This window comes from Papio anubis, chromosome 5 (genome assembly GCF_008728515.1).
Source record: "Papio anubis isolate 15944 chromosome 5, Panubis1.0, whole genome shotgun sequence".
Classification (NCBI taxonomy): domain Eukaryota; kingdom Metazoa; phylum Chordata; class Mammalia; order Primates; family Cercopithecidae; genus Papio; species Papio anubis.
In genome coordinates this window covers 67,810,517-67,826,894 of record NC_044980.1, presented here as the reverse complement: position 1 = coordinate 67,826,894, position 16,378 = coordinate 67,810,517, and the positions used below count along the sequence as shown (strand labels likewise).

At 37.2% G+C, this 16,378-nt stretch overlaps 1 protein-coding gene across 6 annotated transcripts in view; it reads left to right on the top strand.

Moving 5' to 3' along the window:
* Positions 1-16,378, top strand: part of FAM169A (family with sequence similarity 169 member A) — an 89,478-nt gene that overhangs the window by 35,925 nt on the left and 37,175 nt on the right. Inside the window, exon 5 of one of the 6 annotated variants that reach the window (XM_021939461.2) lies at positions 821-881. The exons of the other annotated variants lie outside the window; for them this stretch is intronic. Coding sequence (XP_021795153.1) covers positions 821-881 — 61 coding nt within the window. The remainder of the gene's footprint in view (positions 1-820; positions 882-16,378) is intronic. 6 annotated transcript variants of the gene reach the window in all.

Below are 16,378 nucleotides of genomic sequence, written 5' to 3'. Positions count from 1 at the left end.
TCTACTGTTACTTTAATGTAATGAGCTCATTATTCTTTTAAGGTATATTTCATTTTTTCTCATTATTTATATGATTTTTTATATTTTCAAACAGTTCTCCAAAGCACCAGATGTTTCAAACTAGTCTTTCAAATGAAGTAAAAAAATTTTTAAAAATAAATTATGTTTATTTTGCAGTTGAAGGAAAGCTTCAGAAAATAGTTGGTTGGGATTCCTGAATTTATCTTAATTTATTGGTAAAATAAGTTTTTATTTCTTTGACCAACAGTTGTTCACTTAATGTAATTGATTCTTTCATCAGATATTTTTGAAAAAGAACATAGAGTGAGATTGAAGGTATTGTCACGGCTTTCAAGTCATGGTTAATTCTTGAGATCTGTCCATATCTCATAATGTTTTTGGTTATGATGGCTGGTTCAAATCTGTGCTTAAGCTCTAGGGAGGATGCGGAACAAAGAGAAGCAAAATGATTTATGTCTTAACATATACCACACTCCTTACAAGTCCAGGAAAGTGAAAGGATTCATAAGAAATTTGAAAATACACAGATTGAATATTTCTAATCTGAAAATTTGAAATCCAAAATGCTCCAAAATTTGAAACATTTTGAGCGCCAACAAGACCCTCACAGGAAATGCTTGTTGGGGCATTTCAGATTTTGGATGTTTGGATTAGGGTTGCCCAGCCAGTAAGGAAAATGCAAATATTCTGAAATTCTCCTCAAAATCTGAAATCCTGTCTGGTTCTCAGCATTTTGGGTAAGGGTTATTCAGTCTGTACCTTAGTTACTCTCTATTCTTTTTCATTTGCATACCTCAAGACTGCTGATGAGTTTGAGTTTGAAGAAATTATTAATGAAACAATTGGAACAGCTTTTTCAGGCAAGTCGATCTGTTCTTTGGAAACTTCCCTATTTAGTCTACTGTAGAACTCAGAAATTAAGACAAAATCAAGTATTAGTATCAAAGAGATTTTGGGTTTTGTTATAGTATTGCCATTAACTTATAAGTTGTGTAACAGTCTTTTTTGGCTTTTACTTTTCTCCTTTTAATAAGGGAATTAGGCTTGACCACAGATGATCATTGAGACTTTTTTTGGCTCTAAAGTTTTCTGAATTCTGTAGTTAGAAGTGGGGACTATCTGTGGGCAGAAATCCTTGGTCTCAGGGCTGGCTTTCAAAAAAAAGTTGAATTTGAGAGAAAGGTAGGTAAGTTGAAAGACTATGATAGATAGTAAAGGAAGATTTATTTCTTGCAGTCTTGAGAAGATTCAGTAAGAGTAAATGCATGTAGTGTTTTGTCATCAAAGCCCCAGTGTATGACTCTGAGACATGATGCTATATAGGAATAAAGATTATTTCTCAATAGGCAAAATTAAGAAAATGCAAAACTCTTCGGCTACTCATTTATATATTAATATTTTGGGTCAAATGATTTTATGATTTATTCTTAGTAGGCTAATTTTCAGACTCGATTGTTTCAAGTTTGGGCGTTATCTTACTGTTATTCCTTACATACAGACTGTAAAAATTATGTATTCCCTGACTGTTAAAAAAGTAGATATGTGATAGTCATGATGACAGGTACATGGTCTATAGTGAACTGGGATATATGCAGTTTTTTTTAATAACATTTCTAAGGCGAGGAATTATTTAATGATAGTTCCTAATAATAAACACCCGTTGCATTGTATTTCTCATAATCTTCTGTGTCTATTGGCACCTTCCCCACAATCCACTTGGATAGTTAGTATTGTTTTCTGTAGTTGTCATTATTGCTGAGTGGGGTTAGACCACATTTTCACAGGATCCATAGTTAACAGTCCCTCTACTTTTCAAGTTTGGTTTTCATTATCCTTATCAGTTTTTTAGACTTCTAGCAACAGATCATGACTAGTAATAAAAGGTATTTGTTGAGCACATCATGCTAGACATTGGAGTTATAGTTACTTCTCTCTTTTCCTATATTATAGGTAGTTTTATAGTGATCTGTAATCTAAAGTCAAGTTGCAAGTTCCCCATCATCAAGGACTTCTCTTTCCTCTCTTTTTATGTTGTTCTGTGAGGGGGATTATTATCTAGGTAAATGGAATTATTTAGTTTTTCTAATATTGTACTGTTTACTTCTTCCTAATGACCATTAGATGAATAAAGTTGATACAGTAATTCTGGTAGAACACTCAATGTTACCACCTTAGGGAATAAATCATTAAGTGATCTTTATTTTATTTTCCATATTTCTTTTTTTTTTTTTTTTTTTTTTGAGACGGAGTCTCAGGCTGGCTGGAGTACAGTGGCGCGATCTTGGCTCACTGTAACCTCTGCCTCATAGGTTCAAGAGATTCTCTTGCCTCAGCCTCCTGAGTAGCTGGGGTTACAGGCATGTGCCATCACGCCCGGCTAATTTTGTGTTTTTCATAGAGACGAGGTTTCACCATGTTGGTCAGGCTCGTCTCCATCTCCTGACCTCAGATGATCTGTCTGCTTCGGGCTCCCAAAGTGCTGGGATTATAGGCGTGAGTCACCGCGCCTGGCCGAGCTTCTTTTAGAGGGTTAATTATTTTTTTGAGCCAGGGTCTTGCTCTGTTGCCCAGGCTGGAGTGCAGTTGTGCAATCATGGCTCACTGTAACCTCAACCTCCTGGACTCAATTGATTTCACTTCCCTTAGCCTCTCAAGTATTTTAGTTTTCTATTTAAGGAATGAAATCTTGCTATTACTTTTCTTTGTGCCTCTGTTTGTATAACTTAGTTCATAAAACATGGGCTTAGCAACAAATAGAGAATAGATCTGTGTCATGGGAAAATGGCAAATTATTGCCTATCTTGGATCTGCGTAGTGCCTTGCATTCACAAGAAACCATAGATGCTAAATCCACAGATACCTTTGTTTTATGGCATGGCACTAAAGATGAAAAGGAAAGCACTGATGAAAGATAATAGAAAATGTTCATGGTTGCAAAATCAGGTATTTTATAGTCTTTCCATATGAGTACTTCATGTGTAACAAAAACTTACCTGCAAAAATAGTTTATAAAAGGATGAAAACTGCAGAGAAAGCCTTTTTATGACATAGAGAGCGTAAAAGAAGAAAAAAATTGTTCTATACTGAGTTTTACAATAATTGCTATACTAAGTATTATGTAATATTTTTAGTTTATTCAGGACACTATTCAGAATTCATTGACCTCAGGCATAGAACTTTGTATTCAAAGTCTGTATAAGTCATACATGTATTCTTGCAAAGTTTTCTTACAATTTTACAGTGAAAATTTGGATGGCATGTTGAGTTTACATTGCTAGTGGTAGGCAGGGTATGGCTATAGTGCTAATGCTTCGGTTAAAGAGGGTGGGTTGAACACGTGCATCAGCCTCTACTCTCTCTTGCAACACCACCAGAATAACAAAGACATTTTTAAGCAGCATAAATCCCACATGACAAAGTGAGTAAGAGGGGAGTGTAACAGGAACAAAACTTTATAATCTTGGAAAAGGGTAGATTATGTAGTAACTGAATCCTAAGATGCCATTGCCAAAAGCAGAAAGCACCACATTTATATTGTAGAACCTTCAAAAGATTCAGTCATTATAACACTAGGTACTTCTGGGAGGTGGAGCTTTAGAAAAGGATTGGCTGAAAGTTCCTTCCCTAATGCAGCACAGCTGGGCCTCTGGGAAAAGACATGCTCCTGGGGCACATGAAGACTTTCAGGTATGGTGGCAACATTTGTGTTAGGGAATAAATTATCTTCCTTCTCCCATTGTATAAAATGAAGGTATATCTTTCATCAAACCTTTATCTTACTAATCTGGAGTTGTAAAAAGGTCTGAAAGTCCCTCTTTAATAAAAGAAAAGAGAAGGCAGGGAGAGGGCTCTAAATAGTTTTGTAGTAGTGTAAAAGTGACTGGATATAATTAGATGATATTCTTTTGTAAGTCAGGTGGCTTCTATTTCTTTGTTTTCAACAAAAATGAAAGAGGATTTAATTGAGTTGTGTTTAATAATGCCAGATTATTAAAGATAATTTTTTATAATAGATCACTGTGTGATATGTGGCACATAACTAAGGACACTTACATTGCTATAACGAAGGGTTTTCTGGTTCCTTCTTATTTGAACAAGGTTCTTAAGCACTTACATCTATAAAAATAAAAAAATAGGAGTAGGATTAATGCCCTGTCTCATTCTGGTAGTAAGTAATTCATGAACTCATAAACCAATTAAAAAATGATAAACTCCAGGCCAGGCGTGGTGGCTCACATCTGTAATTCCAGCACTTTGGGAGGCTAAGGCGGGCAGATCACCTGAGGTCAGGAGTTCAAGATGAGCCTGGACAACATGGTGAAACTCCATCTGTGCAAAAAAAAAATACAAAAATTAGCCGGGCATGATGGCGGGTACCTGTAATTCCTGCTACTCAGGAGGCTGAGGTGGGAGAATCACTTGAACCCGGGAGGCGGAGGTTGCAGTGAGCCGAGATTGCACCATTGCATTCCAGCCTGGGTGACAGAGTGAGACTCCATCTCAAAAAGAAATAAAAAGATAAGCTCCATCCATTTCATTAACAGGTGTATTTAAAATAGTTTTTTTTTTTGCTTAGTAATTAGTTTTCCTGATATATATTTGTGTTTTGATTTGTTGTATACTAATATAATAATTATAATAATTCCAAATTTCTTTTGGATCAGTACTTACAGCATTAGGATCACAAGATATTTTTAAAATTTGTATTTATATACAGATACATTCTTGTAGAGAAAAATGATTGGATAATCAATAAACTTCCATGTGTAAAAATATTACATCAGGATAACATTCTGTGGAATAAATATCATAGAAATATTAGTGCAAGGAGAAGAAGAAACAGTGTAAAACCGTTTTAAGGAGTAGTTTGTTCAATGGATGGTAGCAGTTATCACACTGATTGCAGTTTCTAGAGTCCATTTGATACATATAAAGGAAGGATGTAATAGTTTTGTTTTCTTTAAGTTAATATGATTTATTAACTGCAGAGGGAAAAATGGTAAATTTACAGAGAGAAACCTGGCAGGTACCATGTTAACCAACAGATTATGGTTAACATCACTAGTAATAAGACATATCAACATCATGTACCCCATGATATATGATGTACTGAGAAGGATACAGTGTCATTCTGTAGCATTTTTGCCCAAAATTTATGATCTCAGTTCATTCATGAGAAAACATTAGACAAAGCCAAATTAGTAGAGTTATTCTATAAAGTAACTGACAATCTCCCATAGTATCAAGGTTATGAGTGACAAGGGGAGATGGAGGAGTTATCAAAGACCAGAGTTTAGGGAGATATTAAACTAAATGCAAGAAGGAATTATGGATTGGATTCTGAAACAGAAAAGAACATTAGTGGAATAATGTGTGAAATTTGAATAAGGTCTGTAGTTTAGCTGACAGTATTATAGCAGTGTTAATTTCCTGGTTTGGATAATAGTATTTTGGCTATGTAGGATGTTAACATTAGGGTGAAGGGTATATGGGAGCTCTTTGTAATACTTTTGGAACTTTTCTGTAAGTCTACAGTTATTTTTAAAATAAATAGTTTTTAAAAGTCAACAATATGTCAGAAATCACATTTTTTGTAATTATTGATTGAAACTTAGATGAAAATTTTAGATATCACAAGGATGTGTGAATATATGGCATTTCAAAATTATTTTAATGGCTACATGAGCAAAAATGTCTCCTTTGAGGAGTTTGACTAGGCCGAAAGAAAAAAACTAAAAATACCAGTATAAATGGTTCCCCTAGGAAAGGCTCCAGGCAGCTCATCCTGCTGTGAAGTCCATTGCCAGCAAACCCCACCATACACGCGGAGCTTCTAATTAGCTTTTCAATATCTCATTCTTAATTGTGAACAGATAGTCATAGGTAAGGAAGGTCACTGATGTGAAAAATGGCAATTAAAGCAAAAGAGAATAAAAGAGATTTGGAGGAGAAGACAATGCAAAAAATGTCCTTAAAATTTTTGGAAAAATTAGTCATTGCATTTATGAAATAAGAACAAGAATGTTCATAGAGCTCTTAGAAACTAAAAAAATCCAATACAAGGAACAAAGAGTTGAGGAGATTGATCAGAAAGGAATGCAGAAACAACAAAAAACAAACCCTAAATGATGGTAAATAGGAAGAAATGATAAAATTAGAGGGATTATTTAAATAATACATGTTTCAGAGGAGAGAACAAATTGGAGGAGAAAAAAATCAATGAAATAATTCGCGAACACAGTTCTACAGTTCTACAGTTCTACAGGAAATCCAGATTAAAAGGGCCCATTAAGCATCCATCACAATGAATTAAGATCCACCCATACCAAGATTATTGTGAAATTTCAGAGCATCTGGAATAGAGAAAACATTTTGAAAACCTCCATAAAGTAAGAGAATGATTTAGACAAAAGATCAAGAATCAAAATGTCACTAGAGTTCTCAACAGCAACATGAATACTAGAAGTGGAATACTGCCTTTAAGATACCAAGGGTAAAATGATTTCCAATGTATTTTGTGCCCAGTCAGATTATCAATAAAGAGTGAGAGTAAAAGAAGGAAACTTCTAGATTGTCAGTCATAAAACAATTTACCTCTCATGTACTACCCCTTTTCCAGAAGTGAGTAGAGTTTGTGCTCTACTAAGATAAAGTAAATCAAGAAGGAAAGATGGGATCAGGAAACTAAGAGAGAAAAGAGAGGAGATCCCAACATCACAGCTGTGTCAGTTGTGGAGCTGCTCTCTGTTGAAACCACTAGCTTTATGTGGCTGTTTAAGTTAAATTTTAAAATTCAGTTTCTTAGTCATGCTAGCCACATTTTAAGAGCTCAATGGCCACATGTGGCTAGTGGCTACTGCACTGGACAGAGTAGATAGAGAACTTCTCCATCATTGCAGAACGATCTTTTGGACGCTCCTTTTTCTAAAGATTGACTGATCTAGATTGGAGCACATCACAAAGCTTTGGGACGTTGATTTAAGAAGATAGAGCTGATAGAATACCTGATATGTTTGAACTTATTGGGGTAAGATTTACATAGTTGCTTGAGACTTTCGAGGATAAGGGAGATAAGTAATAAATCGTATTAAGGGAAATCAAAAAGTGCAAGAATAAAACATTCATGGTACACTATATGGCTCAGTGTCAAAAGCATTTATGTAGTCATAATGTAAATACTGAAAATTGATCTAACAAATTACAAATTACTATTTAGGGGTGTTGGGATTTTTTGTATGGGAAGTGTGTTTATGTTGGAGTTGAGATTGGGGTGTGTGAATGTATCTAAGAGCTAAATTCTCACCTTCCAAGTTCTAGCTGTCTATGCATAAAATGGAAAAATCAAGAAATAGAAATCAAGAAGTATAGTAAGTTACTTAGATAAGTAGAAGTAAATACCAAAAATGTCAGCTAAATGACTTCAAAGTGGTTGCTTTTGGGTTGTAGAAAGTGTGTGCTTGTGTGTGTGTGTGTGTGTGTATCAGTAAAGTGGTCACAGAGCTGCTTTTTTTTTTTCCTTAAGTCTTATGTGACTATTGTATTCTAAACAATGTTATGGATAACTTTGATTAAAAACAAGAAGTATACATTTAAAAAAATGAGGCCATGTCTAGAGTGTAATCACTATCTACCACAAAACTGGCTGAACTTTATAAATCCTTCTTGACCTGGAATGATCAGGACTATCTGTTAAAGGGCTATGCTAACTAGAAAATTAATGGAAAATCTCATACAGTTATTAAAATAATACAAAACAAATGACTGGTTAATTCAGTGGAAGTTTTGTGACTGTTGGCCTATATCAAGAAGTATATAAAGTTGCAAATTTCTATAAATCACATACCGTATTTTAGTGTAGGTGATCTCAGAGAAAAAACACAATTGAGGTCGCTATCATTAGCCGCTATTTTTGAAGTACTCATTGTTATTTGGCTTCAGCTGTCAATTGCCTTGATCCGATTTGAAGACTTAATATTTTGGGGAAGAACAATCTAGTCAACAACTATTATAAGTCAGTTTAGCTCACTACTGAAGGGATTTATGACCAATAATACTAGGAAGTGTATTTCTGGTTTTTGTAATCTTCATTTGAGATAATTTGTAACGGAAGCATTTTTTCTTGTCCACATTTACTAGTCAGCTTTCCTTGTGGCTTCCAGACCTCTTACTAGGGGCTATATCCATGATTTTCTCTACCTTTTTGGACAGATTACTCACTTCCTGTTCACTAAAATTCAGATTTCTGGGCCTTTTAAGGTTATTTTAAGAAGTAACAAACATTGTGATGTAAAGCAATAAGGATTGACAGTATAACTAAAAGTGATACCCAGCTGAATTTTTTGTTGGGAGAGTGAGGTTTTATTTTAAGGACTTGAGTCTGTCTAGGTGTGATCCTTGTCTTTGGGAAATGTGCAAAGGCGTGTGAGAGTCCCATACTACTCTGTGGCTACCTGAAATGTATCATTGGGAAACGAGATGGCTGCTTTGTTTAGGTGAAGTTCTAGCTATCTAAACAACCACATGCTTGCCAATAAGCGTTGTTTATTCGAGAGAGAGAGTTGACTTTAGTGGAAACACAAAGATGATTCGTTGTGGGTTCAGCTCTCAAAGCACCAAAAATCTAGTGGATGAGACAAAAAAAATCACAACATCATAGTTGATAAGCTATATTATTAATCATAATTCAGTTTCTTAAGTAATATATTTGAGATATCAACAATACCAGTCATTGAAGAGTGAGTAGTTAATTTTGCCTGGAGGAAGGTGTGACTGGGAAAGTGATATTTAAAAGTAGCTTTGAAGGGTGAGTAGGTTGTCAGTAAGAGAAGCGGGAAGGGAAAGAATATTCTTGGTAAACATATGAATGGAATATAAATATATGGAGAAGGCACAGAGTCATGAAAGTTTTGGGCATATTTGGAACTGTATCCTAAATAAGGTGGTGGGACTAACAAGTAGAAGTAGTGAAGATGGAGGTCCCACTGCAAAGGATCTTAAATGTCCTACTAAGAAGTGTGGCACTTTATTGGCCAGGAAGCTATCAAATAATTCTGTGTAGAAGTAACATGATTAAATATTTTTGGAGCACTTGGAAAATTGTATTTTAAAGTCAGGGAAGTCAATTAAAAGAGCTGTTTACTAGTTCAGGTGAGTGAAGGACCAGAACTAGGAAAGCACCAGTAGGTGTGGAGCAGGGAACATCCGAGGGATAGTTTCAGGTGAACAGAGTGTGGTAACTCCATAGTGTGTAGGGAGGGAGAGGAGGAACTAGTGATGAATCTGAGTGGCTTTGGCTTGGGTGCTTAGGTATTGGTGGGAGGCTGTTAATTAAGATTGGGAACATAAAACAAGGAGTAGTTCGATAATACTTTAATTCACTTTTGACATAGGCATATGTGTCCCTAAGGCATATATAAGTAGACATAACATAGTTAGAAATGTAAGTTGGAGCACATGGAAGAGGTATAGATATTTATGTGGGCCCCGGAATACTTAAAGTAATTTTACAGCGTGGATGAGATCACTCAAAACTGTTGTATAAAGTGAGTGTATTTGTGAATATTGGTATGAGGAAATTACACTGAAAACAGCCTAAAGTAACCAAACATAACTGGAGGGGGTATCCTGGCTAAAGGTAGTCTCTCCTGAGATGTGACCACTGATGACCTGAGAGTTAACAAGGAAATGCCTATCTGCTGAGAGATAAGAGGAAAGTTAGCTGAGACTGCTAGCTGTCCATAAAATATTTGTGGTTCGTTTTCTATATTCTAGTCATTGGCCAGAGCTGCCCAGTCAGGGATTCTATTTTCCAGTCACTATTACAACTACATGGGGCTGTGTGACTACTTCTCTACAAAATAATGAAAAAGATGATGCATGTGACTTTGCGTCAGGGTGGTTAAGATGCTTCCCTTTTCCTCATCTATACAGAGGACTTTGAAGATGTAAGGGATGAGGAAGCTACAGGATAAAAGGAACTTGGTGGCCCTGGTGAATGAACCACACTTCCCAGTATTTACATCCTTTATAGCCTGTTTGAATCTGGGCTGCCTCTATAACTTGCTTTAACCAGGAGAATGTATAACATTGTGCTCAGCCTTAAGAAGGCTGGCAGGTTCCGCTTTGGCACTCTTAGAAGCTAGTCACCATGTAAGAAATACAACGACCTGGAGACCACTCTGAGGTGAGGAGACCCCAGCAGCTCCGTTGAAGAGAACTGAGGTTCTGGCTGACAAGTCCAACTCTTCTTCAAGCTGCAGCCAGCACAGACTGTCCCACTGTGAGAGTGAGGCTGTTGGGACTTCTGACATCCCAGTGCCCTAGCTGATGCCATATGAGAGTTGTGATAAATAGGAAATAAATTTTAGTTCTAAGCCAGTATGTTTTGGGCTGGTTTTTAGTTCCTGTGTGATTGTGAGGAGGAAACCATCCACTTCCCAGGAACGTGAAACTTTTATTATGTTAAACATTCCAGGTTTGGTTTGTTACGGCAGCTAGCTTTGCCTTAACTAATGTATAGAGCATGAAGACTGTAATGAGAATACCTAGTGGTATATGACAAGGTTGCTCATCTGAGGATAATCCCATTGTCTGAAATTCACTTTATGTATGTCTTCAACGGAGACAGTCACACACTGATGGCTTCGTGAGGTGTTAAGTTTTAAGGGGAGAGGAGAGAAGGCATATTCCTGAGTGTACAAAGAATGAACGGTGAGTCTATGAGAAGCAGCAGCTACTCAGTTGTGGCAGAATATCTGTTCTTGAATTCAATACATAGACCCTGAGTGGTGTCACTGAAATTTATTCATATATTAAAAAGTTGATCATAAGTGCCATATACATAGGGAAAGGGAGGTGGGGGAAGTGTGAGAAAGAGCAAGAAGAAGAAATTGAGAGATAGTTACAGATATTTTGTAAGCTCTGTCCTCTTAGAACTTACATTTTAGAAGAAGACATAGCAAGGAATGGACAAGTAGATGATATGCTGTCAGATGCTGTGAAGACAACCAAAGTAAATTAAAAGAATGGAATGTGTGGGATGGCAGGTACTCTTTTAAATAGAATAGTTAGGGGAAGTCTCTCTGAATGAAGTGGTAGAATAATGAGATCAGGAGAAGAAGTTTTCAGGCAAAGAACTGAAAATGCAGAAGCCCTGAAGCAGAAACAAGTTTGGGATATTTCAGAAATAGTAAGAGCAGTGTGGCCAGAGTATAGTGATTGATAGGGGTTAGGAGAGAGGCAGGGACTGTATCCTGAAAGGTTTTTTAGGCCAAAGAAAGAATTTGAATTTTATTCTGGAGGTGATGGGAAACTGTTGAAGGGTTTTGGGTATATGAGTAGCATCTGGTTTGTCTTTTATTTTTTTTATTTTTTATTTTTTTTTTTGAAACGGAGTCTCACTCTGTTGCCCAGGCTGGAGTGCAGTGGCCTGATCTCAGCTCACTGCAAGCTCCGCCTCCCGGGTTCACGCCATTCTCCTGCCTCAGCCTCCCGAGTAGCTGGGACTACAGGCGCCCGCCACCTCGCCCGGCTAGTTTTTTTGTATTTTTTAGTAGAGACGGGGTTTCACCATGTTAGCCAGGATGGTCTCGATCTCCTGACCTCGTGATCCGCCCATCTCGGCCTCCCAAAGTGCTGGGATTACAGGTGTGAGCCACCGCGCCCGGCCTGGTTTGTCTTTTAAAAAGGCAACTCTGGCTGCTCTGTGGGAAACTGGGTGCAGGGGTTCTGGGTGCTGGAGAGATGGCAGGGTTAAGAGTTCGGCTAGCTAAGAGGCTATTGTAGAAGCCCTTGTGAGAGGTGATGGTAGCTTAGACAAGGGAGATGGGGTAAAGGTGGTAAGAAGTGATAATGTTTGAGATTAGTTATGAAGATATTGCTGCAGGATTTCTGATGGATTGTACGTGGGCTGTGAAGGAAGAGTCAAAGATTAGTTCCTAGAGTGGGCGAGTGGGGGTGAGATTTACTAAAAAATTGGTAAACTAGGTGGAGTAGGTTTTGGGGCTGTCTATGCAAAATCTGATTATAAATGGTTTATTGGGCCAGGCACAGTGGCTCACGCCTGTAATCCCAGCACTCTGGGAGGCGGAGGTGGGTGGATCCCCTGAGGTCAGGAGTTTGAGACCACCCTGATAAACATGGTGAAACCCCGCCTCTACGAAAAATACAAAAATTAGCCGGGTGTGGTGGCAAGTGAGTGTAATCCCAGCTACTTGGGAGACTGAGGCAGCAGAATTACTTGAACCCAGGAGGCGGAGGTTGCAGTGAGCTGAGATCTCGCCACTGCACTCCAGCCTGGGCAACAGAGTGAGACCCTGTCTCAAAAAAAAAAAAAAAACAAAAAACCTAGCTCTTAAATGATTTATTGGAGTCACTTGTAAGTTGATATTTTGTTTATTTACATTTTTAACAACTGAGATATTCATATACCATAGAAGTCACCCATTTAAAGTATAGTTCAGGCTGGGTGCGGTGACTAACTCCTCTAATCCCAGCACCTTGGGAGACTGAGGTGGGTGGATCACTTGAGGTCAGGAGTTTGAGGCCAGCCTGGCCAACATGGTGAAACCCCATCTTTACTAAAAATACAAAAAATTAACTGGGCGTGGTGGTGCACACCTGTAATCACAGATGTTAGGGAGGCTGAGGCATGAGAACTGCTTGAACCCAGGAGATGGAGTTTGCAATGAGCCAAGATGGCACCAGTGCACTCCAGCCTGGGCAACAGAGTGAGACTCTGCCTCAAAAAAAAAAGATACATTTCAGTTTTTAAAAATACATTCACAGAATTATACAACTGTTACCACAGCTAATTTTAGATAATTTTCATCCCTCCACTAAAGAAACTCTACTCATTAACAGTCTTTCACCATTTCCTCCCCACTTCTAGGCCCCAGCCCTCAACAACCACTAATCTATTTTACATAAATGGAATCGTGTAATATGTGAATTTTTGTGTCTGGCATCTCTTGCTTAGCATAATGTTTTTAAGTTTTATTCATGTTGTAGTGTGTATCAGCACTTTATTCCTTTTTATGACCAAATATTACCTTGTATAGATATACCAGTTTTGTTATTTATCAGTTGATGAATAATAGTTTGGGGTTGTTTCTGTTTTTTGTCTTGTTGCTATTTTGAATAATGCTGATACGAACATTTGTATACAAGTTGTTGTTTGGACATGTCTTCACATCTCCTAGAGTGTGTATGTAGTTGTGGAATTGCTGGGTCATATGGTAACTGTTTCGCCTTTTGAGAAACTGCCAAACTATTCTTTCATAGACTTTGTTACATTCCCACTAGCAATGTGTGAGTTTGCAGTTTCTCCACATCTTAGCCAGCACTTGCTGTTTGTCATGTTGATTATAGTTTACCTAGCAGGTGTGTAGTGCCATTGTAATTTTGATCTGTGTTTTCCTAGTGGCTAAGAATGTTGAGCAGCTTTTCACATACTTATTGGCCATTTGTATATCTTCTTTGAATAGAAATATTTCAAATGATTTGCCTTCTTTTTACTTTGAGACTAGTCTTGCTCTGTCACCTAGGCTAGAGTGCAGTGGTGTAATCTCAGCTCACTGCAACCTGTGCCTCCTGGGTTCAAGTGATTCTCCTGCCTCAGCCTCTTGAGTAGCTGGGGTTATAGGTGTGCACCACCACGCCCAGCTAATTATTGTACTTTTAGTAGAGACGGGGTTTTGCCATGTTGGCCAGGCTGGTCTTGAACTCCTGACCACAGGTGATCCACCCGTCTTGGCCTCCCAAAGTGTTGAGATCTCAGGTGTGGGCCACCGTGCCTAGCCATCATTTGCCATTTTTAATTGGGTTGTTTTAAAAAACATTTTCCCCAGCTTTATTGTGGTATAACTGACATACAGAAACCTGCCCATATTTAAAGTTTAAAATTGTGCTTTGGCATACATATATATAACTGTGAAACCATCACCACAATCAAGATAATAAACATATCTGTAATCTTAAGTTCATCTATGCCCTTTTGTAATCTCTTCGTCCCTCCCGTTTGTTCCCGAGGAAACACTTTGCTGCCTGTTAGTGTAGATGAGCTTGCTTTTTCTAGGATTTTATATAAATAAGGACATACAGTATATACTTTTTCTGGCAGTTGGGTGGCAGGGGTGGGGTCTGGGTTCTTTCAGCACAATTTGAGATTCATCCAGTTATAATTCATAGACCATATAATTAACTTTTTTAGAGTGTGGAATTCAGTAACTTTTAGTATATTCATATATTTACACAGCTATCACCACTATCTAATTCCTGAACATTTTCATCACCTCAGAAAGAAGTCCTGTACTAACTAGCAGTCACTTACCATTTCCCTTACCCCCCACAGTCCCTTGAAACTGCTAATCTAGTTTCAGTCTGGGTTGTCTTTTTATTTTTGAGTTGTAAGAGCCCTTTATACATGTTAGATACAAGACCCTTGTTAGATATATACTTTGGAAATGTTTTCTCCCATTCTGTGAGTTGTCTTACTTTCTTGATGGTGTTCTTGGAAGCCCAGAAGTTCTTAATTTTGATGAGGTCTAATGTATCTACTTTTTCTTTTGTCACTTGTGCTTTTGGTTTTATATCTAAGAAGGCTCTGCCTAACCCAAGGTGACAAAGGCTTGCACCTGTGTTTTATTCTAAGAATTTTAATAGTTTTAGATCTTATATTTAGGTTTAGAATCCATTTGCAGTTAAAATTTGTATGCGATTCAAGGAACCTCTGCCTCCTGGGTTCAAGTAATTCTGCTGCCTCAGCCTCCCAAGTAGCTGGGATTACACTCACTTGCCACCACACCCGGCTAATTTTTGTATTTTTACTAGAGGTGGGGTTTCACCATGTTTGTCAGGGTGGTCTCAAACTCCTGATGTCAGGGGATCCACTCGCCTCAGCCTCCCAGAGTGCTGGGACAGGCGTGAGCCACCGTGCCTGGCCCAATAAACCATTTATAATCAGATTTTGCATAGACAGCCCCAAAACCTACTCCACCTAGTTCTTTGTCAAGATTAGTTTGGCTCTTTGGGCTCCTTATTTTTATATGTCTTTAGGATGAATTTGACAATTTTTGCAAAACAGTTCGCTAGGATTTTGAGTCTGTAGGTTGTTTTGGGAAATATTGACATTTTAGCAATATTAAGTTTTTAGATCTATGAACATGAGATGTCTTTCCATTTATTTTAGGTGTTCTCTAATTTCTTTTAACAGTGTTTGTAATCTCTATTTTACAAGTTTTGCATGTCTTTTGTTAAATTTATTATTTTTTGATGCTATTATGAATGAATTGTTTTCTTAATTCCATTTTTTGGATTGTTCATTGCTAATGTATAGAAATACAAATTATTTTTGTATATTGATCTCGTATCCTGCAACCTTGCTGAACTTATTAGTTTTAATGTTTTTTTTTTTTAAAAGTGGATTCCTTAGAATTTTCTATATATAAGATCATGTTACCTGCAAATAAAGACTGTTTTGCATTTAGCTTCCTGATATTGAATGCCTTTTCTTTCTTTTTCTTGCCTAATTATTTTGGCTAGATCCTCTAGTACAATGTCAAAATGCAAGTGGTGAGAGTAAATATCCTTGTCTTTTTCCTGATCTTAGGAGGAAATACCCGGTGGTTCACCATTATCATGCTAACTCTGTTTTTTTTTTTTGTAGATGCCCTGTATTTGAGGAAGTTGAGTATTTTTATCATGAAACGTTGGGTTTTGTCAAATGCTTTTTCTGCAGCTATTGAGATGATCAAGTAGCTTTTGTTTAATTACATTCAGATAAGCTCTTTCATTCTTGATTTTGAAGTCTCATGCTTTACAGAGGTTAAAGATAGGCATTAGTAGTCATCAGCGTTTGGATACATGGCAGAAGGCTTGGGAGTGAATAACAATACTCAGAGCACATAGAAAAGAGAAGGCTAAATATGGAAGTCTGAGGAATATAAGCAATCTAACATGTACAATGCTATATTAAATGTAATCTGAGCTAGTAAATTTAATGAAAACTTTACCTAAGACAACAGGTTATAGTTTTTGCTTTACTAGATAAATCCACAGCTTTTGGTGGATCTTAAAAGTCCCTGATAATATGGAAAGTTTTTCTGCTCTTTATTTGATTGCATTTGTATGAGTCAGACCCTGGAGAGCAGAAGTATTAATATGCACAGTGTAGGAGAAGGAAGAGAACCGCATGATTTTCTGATTTTCTGAAAGGAACATGTACATGGCAAGTAAATAGTAGAAGAAATTTAAACTTTGTGAACGCATTGCCTGTAAACTGGCCATTTTAACACTAGTCTGAGATGCTGGAATTTCCCTTTTCTCTACTAGAAGGAATGTTTCTGTGAAAATAGAAAAA